Source organism: Saimiri boliviensis, chromosome 8, assembly GCF_048565385.1.
Source record: "Saimiri boliviensis isolate mSaiBol1 chromosome 8, mSaiBol1.pri, whole genome shotgun sequence".
Taxonomy (NCBI): domain Eukaryota; kingdom Metazoa; phylum Chordata; class Mammalia; order Primates; family Cebidae; genus Saimiri; species Saimiri boliviensis.
In genome coordinates, this window is record NC_133456.1 from 95,832,480 (window position 1) to 95,849,142 (window position 16,663).

Consider the following 16,663-nt stretch of genomic DNA (forward strand, 5'->3'; position numbering starts at 1 on the left):
TGGTTTTGAAAGAAGTTCTACTGAAGGAAAAGTGCTATTAAATGTCACATGCCATACAGAAATCATCTTAAAGGAAAAGTCAATAGATGCAGCATGTTTCATTATTGTCTTATGTTAAGAAATTGCCACAGCTACCCCAACCTTGGAAAACCCCACCCTGATCAGTCAGCAACCATCAACATGGAGGCAAGGCCCTCCACCAGCACGCAAAGATTAGGACTCTCTGAAGGCTCTGAAGATGGTTAGCATTTTTTTTAAAGCAATACATTTTATTATTTATTATTATTATTATTATTATTATTATTATTTTTTTTTTTTTTTGAGACGGAGTTTCACTCTTGTTACCCAGGCTGGAGTGCAATGGCGCGATCTCGGCTCACCGCAACCTCCGCCTCCTGGGTTCAAGCAATTCTCCTGCCTCAGCCTCCTGAGTAGCTGGGACTACAGGCACGCGCCACCATGCCCAGCTAATTTTTTGTATTTTTAGTAGAGACGGGGTTTCACCATGTTGACCAGGATGGTCTCGATATCTCGACCTCGTGATCCACCCGCCTCGGCCTCCCAAAGTGCTGGGATTACAGGCTTGAGCCACCGTGCCCGGCCTTATTATTATTTTTTTGAGATGCAGTTTTGCTCCTGCTGCCCAGGCTGGAGTGCAATGGCACGATCTCGGCTCACTGCAACTTCTGCCTCCTGGGTTAAAGTGATTCTTCTGCCTCAGCCTCCTGAGTGACTGGAATTACAGGCATCTGCCACCACACCTGACTAATTTTATATTTTTAGTACAGGTGAGGTTTCTCCATGTTGGTCAGGCTGGTCTTGAACTCCCGACCTCAGGTGATCTGCCCACCTTGGCCTCCCAAAGTGCTGGGATTACAGGCGTAAGTCACCGTGCCCAGTGCAATAAAGTATTTTTAATTAAGGCATGTACATAGTTTTTTAGATGTAATACTATCGGACATTTAATAGACTACAGCATAATGTAAACATAACTTTTATATATGCTGGGGAACTGAAAAATGTCATGTGACTTTCTTTATTGTGATATTCACTTAGTGTGGTGGTCTCTAGCCAAAACTGCAGTGTCTTTACAGTGTGCCTGTATATAGTTCCAAAGAGTAATCTGTGAAACAAGATACACTTAAGGGATTCTATCTACTATCCATGTTTTCTCTATCCTATTTACCTCTCCTCCTGTATGTGATTTTTAAAAAATGTCAAGGTTTATCTTTCCTTTAAAAAATAAACATGTATTTTCACATTTCCCTCTGTTAAGAAGTAGCATATCATACACATTTTTTCCCCACATTGTTTTTTTTCACCTTAGCAATATTCTGGAGATCATGGAGTCATGGTAACAGAGATATTCCTTGATTTCCTTTTTTTTTTTTTTTTTTTTTTGAGACGGAGTTTCGCTCTTGTTACCCAGGCTGGAGTGCAATGGCACGATCTCGGCTCACCGCAACCTCCGCCTCCTGGGTTCAGGCAATTCTCCTGCCTCAGCCTCCTGAGTAGCTGGGATTACAGGCACGCGCCACCATGCCCAGCAAATTTTTTGTATTTTTAGTAGAGACGGGGTTTCACCATGTTGACCAGGATGGTCTGGATCTCTTGACCTTGTGATCCACCCGCCTCGGCCTCCCAAAGTGCTGGGATTACAGGCTTGAGCCACTGCGCCCGGCCATTCCTTGATTTCCTTATCCTTATTATGACAGTATAATATGCTGTTGTTTGGAAACATCATCGCTTATTCAAACTGTTCCCTAATGATAGTTACATGGGTTGTTTCCAGTCTTCTGTTATTACAGATAGTGCTGCAGTGAATAACTGTGTACATATCTTTCTGTGTTTTTGCCAGTGATTTTTTTCAGGTACATTCCTAAAAGTGAGCTTCCTGGGTCAGAAAGTAAATCTATGTATAATACTGCTGTATATCACTTACCAGTGTGTCAGAGTTTTTTTTCACAACTTTGCTGAGTATCTTATGAGACTTTCATATATCTGTCATTTGGGTCAGTGAGAAATAGTATCTCATATTGGTTTACACTTGCATTTCTTTGCTATGATAAGTGAGGTTCAACATCTTTTCAGTGGATAAGAGTGATTCCATTGCTTTTTTTCTGAGCTTTCTGTTAGATCTCTGTTCCATCTCTGTTTTTTTGTTTTTTGTTTTTTTTTCCCTGTGGGGAACTGGAAGGGATATGAAACCATTTTGTTTAGTCTCTGAGTTAATGACACCGATACCTAGAGAAATAAATGATTTTCCTGAAGTTGTAGGTAGCTAGGATAGCCTTTTTTTTTTTCATTTTTAGATTATATATTAGTGATATTTACTCTTTGTGGCATAAGTTGTTGATTCCCCCTCTTACCCACATACAGGTTGTCACCTTTTAACTTTGCTCCTCTTTGAGGAGTTCTTCCCATCTGAGTTATCTACAGGAGTTTGGGAAGAAGGAGTGGGTAAGGAATTGAAGCGCATAAGATTCACAGTAGTTTTTGTGGGGCATGGTAGGCTTGAATTATCATAGATAACGAGGTTGGATTTCTGATGATGGTTAGTGGAAACAGGAATATAAGACAGATTGGATTTAGTCCATATCATTCTAAGTGGATTGGGAGCTTGAGGCTGACAGTAAAGTCCTTGGGATGTAATGCAGTGAATTGGTGATAGAAAGGGTCTGGGCAAGGAGAACCAACTGGTGCAGTATATGTCTGATACTGTGACTACATTGGTGGCCCCTTTAGTGGATGAGCTACTCAGGAAAGAGTGGTTCCCAGCTGGCCCATAGGGATTTCTGCCTTGGCTTAATTCAGTAGTATCTTGAGACTATCATATTGGTACAGTAAAGTTTCTTTTTTTTAATTGAATTGAGCTTCTCTATTAAAATAATGTAACTTTGCCTTTCTTTTCTTTTCTTTTCTTTTTTTTTTTTTTTGAGACGGAGTTTCGCTCTTGTTACCCAGGCTGGAGTGCAATGGCGCGATCTTGGCTCACTGCAACCTCCACCTCCTGAGTTCAAGCAATTCTCCTGCCTCCACCTCCCTAGTAGCTGGGGCTACAGGCGTGCGCCACCATGCCCAGCTAATTTTTGTATTTGTAGTAGAGACGGGGTTTCACCATGTTGACCAGGATGGTCTCGATCTCTTGACCTCATGATCCACCCGCCTCGGCCTCCCAAAGTGCTGGGATTACAGGCGTGAGCCACCGCGCCCGGCCAACTTTGCCTTTCTATAGAATATATGTTTAATGAATGTTAATCTAAATAAATATTCGTTGTTTTTGTTCTTTTTTCAGGCTACAGACAAGAGAAAAGCTTTAGAAGAGACCAAAGCCTATACCACACAATCTCTAGCTAGTGTTGCTTATCAAATAAATGCATTGGCCAACAATGTACTCCAATTGCTGGATATCCAAGCCTCTCAGCTTCGGAGAATGGAGTCTTCCATCAACCATATCTCACAGGTAACAGCTTATAAAAAGCTTTAAATTCAATTTAATTAAACTGCGGCATATGCCAAAGAAGTAAATAGCCTGCATATTTGGATTTCTGGCTCATCTTACTGGTGATAATCATTATCACTGTTTTAGTCTGGTAACCTGCTCTTTTTCTTTTAGTCCTTTTTTTTTTTTTGTCCCCAATCATGATAAACGTTACATAATATTAACATTTTAACCATTTTCAAGTGTATAGTAGCATTAAGTATATTCACATTGTGCAACTGTCACCACTGTCCTATTCTCAAGAGCTTTTCTGAGGTCAAGTTATTTGTACATAATTAAAGGATAGACTTTTTATAAGTTTTGACACACATACATACCCATGTGACCATCAACACATTCAAGATAAGGAACCATCCCTGTCCCCCCCACCAAATTTGTTCATTCTCCTATGTAATCCCTTCCTTTTGTCCTCTGTCCTTAGGCTTTCTGTCCCTGTAGATTAGTTTGCATTTTCTAAATTTTTATATAAATGGAATCATACATTCTTTTTTTTTTTTGGTCTGGCATATTTTACTATGCATAATTACTTTGAGATTCATTCACATTTTTGCATTTAAAAATAGTTCACTCTTTTTTATTTGAGTAGTTTCTGTTACACATTTTGTTTATGTGTTCACATGTTGATGGAAATCTGGATTGGTTTTAGGTTTTGGCTATTACAAATGAAACTTATGAGAACATTTGTAAACAAATTTTTGTATGGTCGTATGCTTTTATTTCTTTTGGATAAATACCTCTGTGTGGAATAGATAGGTCTTGTGGTAGGTGTCTGTTTAACTAGAAGAACTTGCCAAATTATTTTCCAAAGTGTTTGTACCACTTAATTTGGTGAGAGTTCTTATCAGGAATGGGGGATGAATTTTATCAAATGCTCTTTTGCATTTGTTGAAATGATCATATATGTGCATGTGTGTGTGTTTGTGTGTGTCAATATGCTGAATTACATTGGTTTGTGTGTGTGTGAGGAATTTTTGCTTCTATACTTTTGAAGGCTGTTGGGCTGTGGTTTTCTTTTTTGGTAATGCCTTTGGTCTGGTTTTGGTGTCAGTGTAATGCTGGTTTTATTGAATATATTGGGCAGTATTCCATCTGGACCTGGAGTATTATTGGGAAAAGGGTTTTAACTACATAATTTCTTTTGTGATACAAGCCTATTCTGTTTATCTATTTTTCCTTCAGTGAACTTTTTGTCTTTCCAGGAACTTAGTCATTTCACCTAAGTCGTCAGATTTATTTACATAAAACTTTTATAATACTCCTTTTTTTTTTTTTTTTTTTTTTGAGACAAGAGCCTTGCTCTGTTGCCCAGGCTGGAGTGCAGTGGCTGGATCTTGGCTGACTGCAACCTCTGCCTCCTGGGTTCAAGCAATTCTTCTGCCTCAGCCTCCCAAGTAGCTAGGATTACAGGCGCTAGCCACCACACCTGGCTAATTTTTTGTATTTTTAGTAGAGGCAGGGTTTTGCCATGTTGGCCAGGCTGATCGTGAATTCCTGACTTCAGGTGATCCACCTGCCTCGGCCTCCCAAAGTATTGGGATTACAGGCATGAGCCATGGCACCTGGTCTAATCCCTTATTTTTAACATCTGTACAATCTATAATAATTTCACATTGGTCATTCTTCAAATTGGTAATTGGTGTCATCTTTCTTTTTTAAACTAATCATTATGGTTACTACTTTATTGATATTAAAAAACATCTTTGGCTTTATTAATTTTCTGTTTTTTGTTTGCTGTTGCATTGATTTTCATTCTGATCTTTATGCTTTTTCTTTTGCTTACCTTGGGATTAATTTGCTCTTACTTTATTTTATTTATTTTTATTTTTGGAGATGGAGTTGTGCTCTGACGCCCAGACTAGAGTGTAGTGGTGCCATCTCGGCTCACTGCAGCCTCCGTCTTCCAGGTTCAAGCCTTTCTCATGCCTTAGCCTTTCAAGTAGCTGGGATTACAGGTCTGCACCATCATGCTCAGCTAATTTTTTGTATTTTTAGTAGAGATGAGATTTCACCATGTTGATCAGGCTGGTCTTGAACTCCTGGGCTCAAGTAATCTGCCCGCCTTGGCTTCCCAAAGTGCTAGGATTGCAGGTGTGAGCCACCACACCTGGCCTTATTTTATACTTTATTAAGGTGAAAGCCAAGGTCATTTACTTGAGACCCTTAATCTTTTCTAACATAGGTGTTTAGGTCTGTAAATGTCCCTCTGAATAGTAGATTAGCTGTGTCTCATACATTTAGATATGTTGTACTTTCATTTTCAGTAAGCTCAAGATAATTTCTAAGTTTGCCGTTTTATTTCTGTCTGACCCAGGGGTTATTGGAAATGTGTTACTCAGTTTGCAAGTATTTTGGGGTTTTGCAAGGATATTTCTGCTGTTGATTTCTAATTTAGTTTCATACTGGTTGGAAAAATAATACCTCATATATTTTTTAACTTTACATATAGCTTCCCCCCAGCTTTATTGAGATATAATTGACATAAAAACCATATGTATTTAAGATGTACAATGTGATGTTTTGATGTATATATATACATTGTGAAATGATTACCACTATCAAGCTGACCAGCAGATCCACTTTACACAACTACTTTTTTTTGTGATGAGAGCATTTAAGATCTACTTTTTTAGCAAATTTAAGTCTACAACACTATATTATTAACTAGAGTCATCATGTTGTACATTAGCTCTCCAGAACTTATTCATCTTACACAGCTGAAGTTTTGTACCCTTCGAGCCACAGCTCCCCATTTCCCATACCCTCCAGCCCCTGACAACCACCATTCTACACTCTGCTTCAATGAGCTTTGATTTTTTTTAGATTCCACATCTGAAAAAGTGAGATCATTCAGCATTTATCCATCTGTGCCTTGCTTATTTCACTTACCATAATGTCCTACAGTTTCATCTGTTGTGTCACGTTGCAAATAACAGGATTTTTTTTTTCTTTTTTTTAAGGCTGATAATAGCTCGTTTAAATAAATATATATGTACGTACCCCCCGTATTTACTTTATTCATCCATTGATAGACACCTAGCTTGATGCTATGTCTTGGTTATACTGAATAATGCTTTATATGCAGTGAGTCCTTTCCTATTTGTTAATAATTGTTATATAGCCCAGAATATGCTCTGTCTTGGTAAATGATGTTTTGTGTGCATTTGAGAAGAATGTATATTTTTCTTTGGGTGGGTGGAATGTCTGTAAGTCTCATTAGGTCACGTTGATTGATAATATTCAGTTCTTCTGTATCTTTACTGATTTGAATTGTTTTCTCAATTATTAGGGAAGATAAATTGAAATCTCCAACTGTAATTTTAAATGTCTGTTTTTCTTTGCATTTAGTCCTTTTTCTGTTTCACGTATTTTGAAGTGATATTAGGTACACAAATGCTTCGGCTTGTTAGGTCCTCTTGATGAATGGACCCTTTATCTTTGTAAAGAGACTCTTTATTTTGGGTTAGTATTCTTCGGAAATCTGCTTTGTCTAATATGAATACAGCCATTCCAGCTTTCCTTTATCCTCTTTTTCTGCCTCCTTGTGTGTTGAGTGATTATTTTTTGGGGGGTGCTGATTTACTGTAACTCTTTGTTCTGCTTCTTTATTTCATTATTTCATTCATGTTTGCCTTAGGGCTTCTGGTAAACATCTTTAAACTTATTAATGTAACTTGAAGGTAGACTATGGTATTACTTTGGGAGTATGTTAAGACCTTGTAATAGTTGATTCCACTTCTCTCCTGCCTTAGGGCTATTGGTGTCAAGTATTTTTTTTTTTTCTCTTTTGATGTGGAGTTTTGCTCTATCATACAGGCTGGAGTGCAGTGGTACATTCTCGGTTCACTGCAGCCTCCGCCTCCTGGGTTCAAGCAGTTCTCTGCCTCAGCCTTCCAAGTAGCTGGGATTACAGGTGCTTGGCACCATGCCCAGCTAATTTTTTGTATTTTTAGTAGAGATGGGGCTTCACCATCTTGGCTAGGGTGGTCTTGAACTCCTGACCTTGTGATCCACCTACCTGTGCTTCCCATAGTGCTGGGATTACAGGTGTGAGCCACCATGCCTGGCTGATGTCATGCGTTTTGTTTCTGTGTATATTTTAAACCCCACAATGCTTTTTTCTTTTTTTTTTTTTTTGAGATGGAGTCTCGCTTTGTTGTCCAGGCTGGAGTGCAGTGGCATGATCTTGGCTCACTGCAACCTCTGCTTGCGCCCCCTGCCGTGGATTCAAGCGATTCTTGTGTCAGCCTACCTGGTAGCTGGGATTACAGGCACATGCCACCACACTCGGCTAGTATTTGTATTTTTAATATAGATGGGGCTTCACCATGTTGGCCAGGTTAGTTTCGAACTCCTGAACTCAAGTGATCCACCCGCCTCGGCCTCCTAAAGTGCTGGGATTATAGACGTGAGCCACAGTGCCCGGCTGTTATTTTTATTTTTAAAAGCAACTAGCTTTGAATAAGATTTAATATGAAGAAAGTAATTCCTTTAAATTTATCCATACTTAGTATTTCTGATCAGAAAATATACATTGTATGATTTAAGTCCTTTCAAATTTGTTGGAAATTGTTTTATAGCCCAGAGTTCTGGTGGTTTTTATTCCTTTAGAATGAAATGTTGCTCTAGTCTGCTGGTGATGAGTTCTTTCAGCTTTTGTATATCTAAAAGAGATTTTTGCTTTTTATACCTGTTTATTATTGTGGCTGAATATACATAAGATAAAATTGATTATTCAACCATTTTTAATTCTACAGTGGCTTTAAGTACCTTCACATTGTTTTGCAGTTATCACCACCATTCACCTCCAGAACTTCTTTCCGTTTTCCAAACAGAAACAGTGTACCTATTAAGCACTCTCCAACCACAAGTAATCCTCCCACCTCAGCTTCCTGAGTAGCTGGGACTACAGACATGTGCCATTGTGCCTAGCTTATTTTTGTATTTTGTAGTATCCTATTGCCTTTTTAGATTTTAGGACAAAATTGATACGGATTGAAACTTTGCTGAAATAATTTTTTGTTTTTGTAGAACAGAATCTAGTATAAAGTGATTCACACTGGTTATTGAAGACTTGCACAATGTCTGGCAAAAGATTGGTTTGCACTAAGTGTTAATGAATTAAAGTAAATCTCTTGGCCAGGCATGGTGGCTCATGCATGTAATCCCAGCACTTTGGGAGGCTGAGGTGAGTGGATCCCTTGAGGTCAAGAGTTCGATACTAGCTTGGCCATTGTGGTGAAACCCCGTCTCTACTAAAAATACAAAAATTAGCTGGGCATGCTGGCAGGCATCTGTAATCCCACCTACTCTGGAGGCTGAGGCAGGAGAATCGCTTGAACCCAGCAGGCAGAGCTTGTATTGAGCTGAGATTATGACATTGCACCTCAGCCTGGTCAACAGAGTGAGACTCTGTCTCAAAAAAAAAAAAAAAAAAATTTCTTCTGCAAAATTATTTAGGAAAAGTATAATGGAACCTAATTTTTGGTTGATTCTTATATATGGATTATAACCAGAGGATCACTGTACGTTTTGTGTATAGGCAGTCATTACTTTGGTTACTGGAGACTATAAAAAATGGTGATACAAGGGCTGGGCTTGGTGGCTCATGCCTGTAATCCCAGCACTTTGGGAGGCTGAGGTGGGCGGATCACGAGGTCAAGAGATCAAGACCGTCCTGGTCAACAGATTGAGACCATCCTGGTCAACATGGTGAAACCCCATCTCTACTAAAAATGCAAAAATTAGCCAGGTGTGGTTGCTCATGCCTGTAATCCCAGCTACTTGGGAGGCCGAGGCAGGAGAATCGTTTGAACCCAGGAGACGGAGGTTGCAGTGAGCCGAGATCACGCCACTGCACTCCAGCCTGTTGACAGAGCGAGACTTTATCTCAAAAAAAAAAAAAAAAAAAAAAAAAAAAAAAGAGATAATGTAATGCAAGCTGACGGTATACAAAAAAAAAAAAATCTTACCAATCAATGGATAAAATTACAGTTGTTCTGTGATCTTTAAATATTTTGTCAAAACTCTTCTTGTTATAAATGAATAGAGAAATGAAAAAAAGTGGTGCTAATCTTTAGTACAGCATATGTAAAGCATTAGAGATACTGAGAATTAAAGAGTTTTCTTTGTTATAGTTTGAACAGTGCTTGCTACCTTCTCACTATGCAAGTTGCTATGAAGCACACATTTTTTTCTGTGCCTTGACAAGTTGTCATTCTGTTTTCTCTATGTGGATCAGCCCCTCTCAGTATTTTATCCTTTAGATTTTAAACGTTGTGAAATATCTTCTGGAGTTTCTTTAATGTAAAGTTTTTGTGGGTATCATTTTATCTGTAGTATCTTCTTCTCTTTCACTCAGCCAGTTTGCTCATTTATGTTAATAAGTTTGCCTTTACGATATTCTTCTTGCTGTATATCTGTCGTCTCCTGAATGGCAGCAATGGCAGCATTCCTATATTCATTATTTCTATTTTAAGCCCATTTACATTCAATTGGAATTTCACCTCTAGCAGGATCACTTTTCATGTCTTTGCTGCATTTTCATCTTTGTTGGCTAGTTCTCTCTTTGATATCCAGTTTTGTAAAATGTCACAATGGCTTATCGTTTAGGGGGCAATTAGAGGTCAAGGAAGCAGCACAACTATGTACTTTGTAGTCTGTGGATGAACTTAGTATCAGATATACAGAGACCATTCACCAATAAAGTTTGAAACAAAGACATGATTGGTCACCGGTAATGATACTCATCTGTTATATATGTGGACTTACGACCTAGCAGCAAAGTTTGCACTTTGTGTAATTACTTAATAGTTCTTGTGGTAACTGAAATTTATTTTAAGACGGGGTTTCACCATGTTGGTCGGGCTGGTCTTGAACTCCCGACATCAGGTGATCCGCCTTGGCCTCCAGAGTGCTTGGATTACAGGTGTGAGCCATCGAGCCTTGCCTATTTAAAGTTTTTTTTTTTTTTTTTGAGCAGAGTCCTGTTCTGTTGTCCAGGCTGGAGTGCAGTGGCACAACCATAGCTCACTGCAGCGTGGAACTCCTGGGCTCAAGTGATCCTCCTACCTCAGCCTCCTGAGTAGCTGGGAGCACTGCATATACCACCTCACCCAGCTAATTTTTTTGGATGGGGGATGGACAGAGATGGGATCTTGCCATGTCACCCAGGCTGATGTTAAATTCCTGGCTTCAAGTGATCCTCTTACCTTGGCCTTTCAAAGTGCTGGCATTACAGGTGTGAACCACTGCACCTGACTGTAACTGGAATTTAAATTGTGTAGTGGGAGGACTGGTGTTAACTAAAATATGGTGACTGAAATTCATGCATATCAGAACTGTGCAGAGTAACTTCCTATATTCTGTTTCTTCAGTAACAAAACATTTTCAAATTATTTTTCCTCTTTAGTTAATTATGATTATACTCTGTGTTCTGCTGAGCTTACCGAATTCAATTCAAAACAAATAAATAAAGCTGTTAATACTGTCAGTTGACTTACTGAGTCATAAAAAATTTAAGGTGACTAGGTAAAATGAAGCTTTTGTCAAATTACATTTGAATTACTTGGAACTCTTAAATGCAACTGAAATCTAATTGGCTAAATTCAGTTAAAAACAGAGGGGGCATTTATTCTTAATTGGGAAAGTAAAAAGAATATTTCCTTGCTCTTCCAAATTGTATTCTTAAAACATTGCTTGAGTAAATGCATTGTAGTGAAAGAAAGAACTTTTTAAAATCTCTCAGAGCTTTATGAGGGATTTACATTTGTCATACCTTGCCTGTTGGGTGATGTGTTTTTAGTTAAAATTCTGCTTTATAACCTAAGGTAGCATAGATTATGTGCTAATTAAGACATAGTCTCAAATTTTAGAATTAAGAGTTTGAGTTTTCAGTTTAAAAACTTTTAAACTAAAAAAAAAAAGCATCTTCAGTTCTATCAGGACTTGGATAAACTAAATCTTTATTTTGGGGAAGAGTTCCTTTCCTCTCAGTGCAGAACTTTTAACTTTTTGTTTGTGTGTTGGCATGTTTTAGATTTATAAAGTTTTCTACTTTAACAATTCTACCCCCAATTTTTCCCATCTTAGATTAATAGTTACAAAATATTAGTAGCTTTCTTTGGTAATTACTGAGAAGTCCTTTCTGTAACCAATATTCAATTCTTTCTTTGTAAGTTTTTAAAAGATTCTTATAGTGATATTTCTTGTGACATAATAGTCATCTAAAGGTGCCAGTCACTTTTCCTGGAAAATATAGGAAGTAATATTAGGAGAAGGTATGCACCTGTTAAATTCTTTCAGATTACCAAGTTAACCTTTTCATGATTGAGGTATTTGCTTTGTAGAGTGCTTAGTAATGTCTGTTATCATTTCTTTTTCCATTGGCAATTTTGGGCTTTCCTCAAATCATGGAACTTGGAACTGGAAGGGACATTAGATTATTTGGTTTATTCTCTGATTTTATAGTTCATGACACTGATGCCCAAAGAAATAAATGATTTGCCTGAAGTTGTAGGTAGCTAATATACCATTGGAAATCAAAAGATGGGCATCTTGACTCATAGATGATCCATTGATTTTTCTTTTCTGTACTACAATGCCTCCAATTTATAATCAGAGTCTCCAAAATTTAGGAATTGGCTGAATTGCCCCATCCAGTCTGTTTCTATAGTGGGCTTAAAAAACCTTATATAACAAAGCTTCAAAGTAACTGCATTTTTCTTTTAGGGGACTGTTTAGTTTTATATAGGTCAAAACCTAGTTAATATGGGCACTGCGGAGACAGGGTGGGTACATAGAATGGCAATGCTAACAGAGTCAGTGCTCTGGTTTCTCAAATGTTTTGTTAGGATCCTTTTATATCTTAAATTATTGAGGATCCAAATGGGCTTTGGATTCTTTGGGTAGATCTTCCAGTATTTATCATATCAAATATTCAGACAAATATAAAAATATTTAGCTCATTTAACAATACAATAAACCCACTATGAGTTAATACAAAAAACATTTTAATGAAAATGTTTCCAAAACAAATAAATTTATGAGAAGAGTGGCATTGTTTTATATTTCTGAAAATGTCTTTAATGTTTAGTAGAAGATCACTGGGTTCTCATGTCTGCTTCTGCATTTTCTCTGTTGTGATTTGTTGTTTTGGAAGTATATGAGGAAATTTTGCTTCACAAAAATACGTAGTTAGAAAAGACAGGATCTTGGGAACTTGAGGAAGGAGTCTTTAGATAAGTCAGAGAACTATTGCTTTATATGGTTAATATGGTTTAGTACCTATAGATATGTATTTCCAGTATTATATGTAGGCCAAATGGCTCCCATTAAAAAAAAATCACTCAAATTGGTAATACATCTCCATCTGTAGTCTCTTTTGGCTCTCCATCATACATTTTTTTGTTCCATCCTTACTGACTACTTAGTGATGTTTTTGATGCCATTATGAAGGGGGTTCTTCAAATTCCTAATGGATTGTTGGTATTTATCTTAGATTTTCTCAGTCAGTTTCTGAAAGGTGTTTCGTGAATTTTTTTTTTTTTTATTTGAGACGGAGTTCTGCTCTGTGGCCTAGGCTGGAGTACAGTGGCGCGATCTCGGTTCACTGCAACCTCTGCCACCTGGGTTCAAGTCATTCTCCTGCCTCAGCCTCCCAAGTAGCTGTGATTGCAGGCATGCCCTACCACATCCATGTAATTTTTGTATTTTTACTAGAGACAGGGTTTCACCATGTTGGCCAGGCTGGTCTTGAACTCCTGACCTCAAGTGATCCACTTGCCTTGGCCTCCCAAAGTGCTGGGATTACAGGAGTGAGCCATCACTCGCGGCCATTTAGTAAGTTTTAACATCAAGCATGCTACTCTTTGGCACTTACTGGCTGACTTGTGTTTCCCACTTCACCCTCCCAAATTTATATTTCCAAGTCATAACTCCCAGTACTTCAAGAGTGTGACTGTATTTGGAGACAGGGTCTTTGAAGAGGTAACTAAGTTAAAATGAAGTTAAAGGGTAGGCCCTAGTCCAATATGACTGGTATTCTTGAAGGAAGTGGCCAGGTGTGGTGGCTTATCCCTGTAATCTCAGCACTTTGGGAAGCCGAGATGGGTGGATCACGAGGTCAATAGATCGAGACCGTCCTGGCCAACATGGTGAAACCCCATCGCTACTAAAAATACAAAAATTAGTTGGGTGTGGTGGTGTGCACCTGTTAGTCCCAGCTACTTGGGAGGCTGAGGCAGAATTGTTAGAACCCAGGAGGCAGGGGTTCAGTGAGCTGAGAAGGCACCACTGCACTCCAGCCTGGTAACAGAGGGAGACTCCGTCTCAAAAAAAAAAAAAAAAAGGAGAGAGATTAAAACACAGAGGGAAGACCTTGTGAGGCCACGAAGAGAAGATGGTCATTTATAAGTCAAGGAGAAAGGCCTTGAGAAGAATTTAGTCCTGGTAACATGTTGATCTTCGATTTGTAGCTTCCTGAGCCCTGAGAAAGTAAATTTCCTAGGCACGCACCTGTGGTACTTTGTTATGGCAGCCCTAGCAAACTAATACAGCATTCTTAATGTTGTCTAGCACTACCACTTTTATACTTTTTGCCAGCTATTATGGATATAAACTTTTCACCAGAACCTTCAATACTGACAGAAAGATATAATATAGATTGATAAAGTGTCATTTGCCATTCAAAATCAGAAAAGTATGACATGTTCAGTCAGTGCCCAATGGCTAGGAGCATTCATTAGCAGTTACTTGATATGGCTGATTTACTGTGAGAAAAGTATGTTAACTGCACTCCTCAGTACTCTGGTGAATTTGTATGCACATCTAGTATTTCTGAGATGAACCATGCTATGCCGTGTTAAGTAACGCTCCCCAAAGATATCCCTAATCCCTGGGAATGTGGATGTTACCTTCTAGCAGAAGGGGCTTTTTGCAAGCATAAATCAAAGATTTGAGATGGGAAGATCATCCTGAATTATGCAGTGGGCCATAAATGTAATCACAGAGGCAGAGGAGGATTTGACCCAGAAGAGCAGAAGTGGTGTGGAAACAGGAGCAGAGATTAGAATGATGTGGTGACAAGTCAAGGAATGCTGGTAGTCAACAGAATCTGGAAGAGGCAAGCGAACACTTCCTCCCGAGCCTTCTCAGGGAGCCTGGCTCAGCTCACTCCTGGATTTGGTCCTGTAAGATTTTGTTCAGATTCTGGACACCAGAACTGTTAAGAAGACAAATTTCTGCTATAATTTATACAAATCATCATATAAATTTATACAAATTTATGCAAATCTTTTTTAGAGATTGGTTCTTCATGAAATAGATTAAAACTGGAATTTTAAAAGGATGTTGTTATAAAATTGTATAATATTCTTTAAATCTTGAGGAAAACATGAAAAATTCCTCAAGTTTCCCACCAAAGTCCTATTATGCCATAGTATTTTTTATCTTCAGCTTTCTTGTTTTAAGACTGATATCTAACCAAAACAATTGCTAATTTTCCTGTTTTTTTTCTTTTTTTGTAAATATTGAGGACCAATAGTAAAATGTTTTAGAGCAAATTTCCTAACTCCCCTTCTTTGGAGGGAGGGCACCTTTTATTAATTCAGATTAATTAAGCATGCTTGCTTTAATTACAGTTATTAACAAGGTAAACTTATAGAGGAACAAGTTATAGTAGAGATACACTAATATAGAATATAGATTCTTCTCTGTTGTTGTTTTTTTTTTTTTTTGAGACGGGGTTTTGCTCTTGTTACCCAGGCTGGAGTGCAATGGCACGATCTCGGCTCACCGCAACCTCCGCCCCCTGGGTTCAAGCAATTCTCCTGCCTCAGCCTCCCTAGTAGCTGGGACTACAGGTGTGCGCCACCATGCCCAGCTAATTTTTGTATTTTTAGTAGAGACAGGGTTTCACCATGTTGACCAGGATGGTCTCGATCTCCTGACCTCGTGATCCACCCGCCTCGGCCTCCCAAAGTGCTGGGATTACAGGCTTGAGCCACCGTGCCCGGCCTAGATTCTTCTCTGAATGTAAATGCAGGCTATAGAACAGGGGTCCCCAAACTTTTTACACAGGGGGCCAGTTCACTGTCTCTCAGACTGTTGGTGGGCCGCCACATACAGTGCTCCTCTCACTGACCACCAATGAAAGAGGTGCCCGTTCCTGAAGTGCAGGGGAGGTGGAGGCGGATAAATGGCCTCAGGGGGCCGCAGTTTGGGGACTTCTGCTATAGAAGGTATGCATTCTTTTTTGGGGGCCAGAGGGACTAAGCCTTATCTTGGCACTAAACCTTATCTCAGCATTATCTAAAGTAAAATTTTCTTTATTATTATATTGACAAACATTTGTTTCAAAATTAATTATTCTACAGGGATTCTTAACAGCACCTAGCAGAGTGCCTGATACTACTCTGAACTTACTTACAACCTTACTTACAGTAAGTTACTTCAAGTTAATTGTAGGAATTTATGAATTTTAATATATTTTAGATAGTTGAAACTTTTGAAGTTACATAAAAATACACTAAAATATACCAGTGATTTCTGATATCATTAGGTTTTCTTCCTTTGTATTTTCTTTCCTTCTCCTTCTCCCCCCCCCCCCACCCCTTCCCCTTCTTTCTTTACTCCCTTTCTTCCATTTTTCCTTCCTTTAACATTTCCTGCCAAGGAAACACATTTTGGCTAAAATATAATTTGTATTGGCTAAAATATTATTTCTATCAGTTAAAAATAATTTTTTTTTTGAGAACAGATGCACCAGACTCTCCCAGACTGTTAGTTATTGGTGTGGTAACCAGACCTTCATGTCATCAGAAGAGTTACGTACTTCATGTTTACTGAATTATCTAGTGCAGGAGTCAGTAGACTGTGATCCATGAGCCAGATCTAGTTCTCCCCCATCCATTTTTATAAATAAAGTTTTATTGTAACATAGCTTTGTTCCTTTGTTTACATATTGCTTACAGCTGCTTTTGCTGACACAGTGGCAAAGTTGAGTCTTTATGACTGAAACCGTATGGCCTGCAAAGCTTAAAAGATTTACTCTCTGGTTGTGTCCAGAAAAAATTTGCCTATCCCTGATGTGTTATACAAACATTTACTTCAAAAAATTTAAAAAGTGTTCTTGGTATTTAACACACATTTCTTTATTTATAGTAA

General features: G+C 38.5%; 1 protein-coding gene across 15 annotated transcripts in view; it reads left to right on the plus strand.

The window, feature by feature from the left end:
- Positions 1-16,663, plus strand: part of ABI1 (abl interactor 1) — a 128,632-nt gene that overhangs the window by 41,253 nt on the left and 70,716 nt on the right. For all 15 annotated transcript variants that reach the window (XM_003930678.3, XM_010341247.3, XM_074404902.1 and 12 more), the window contains exon 2: positions 3,296-3,463. In XM_003930678.3, coding sequence (XP_003930727.1) covers positions 3,296-3,463 — 168 coding nt within the window. The remainder of the gene's footprint in view (positions 1-3,295; positions 3,464-16,663) is intronic.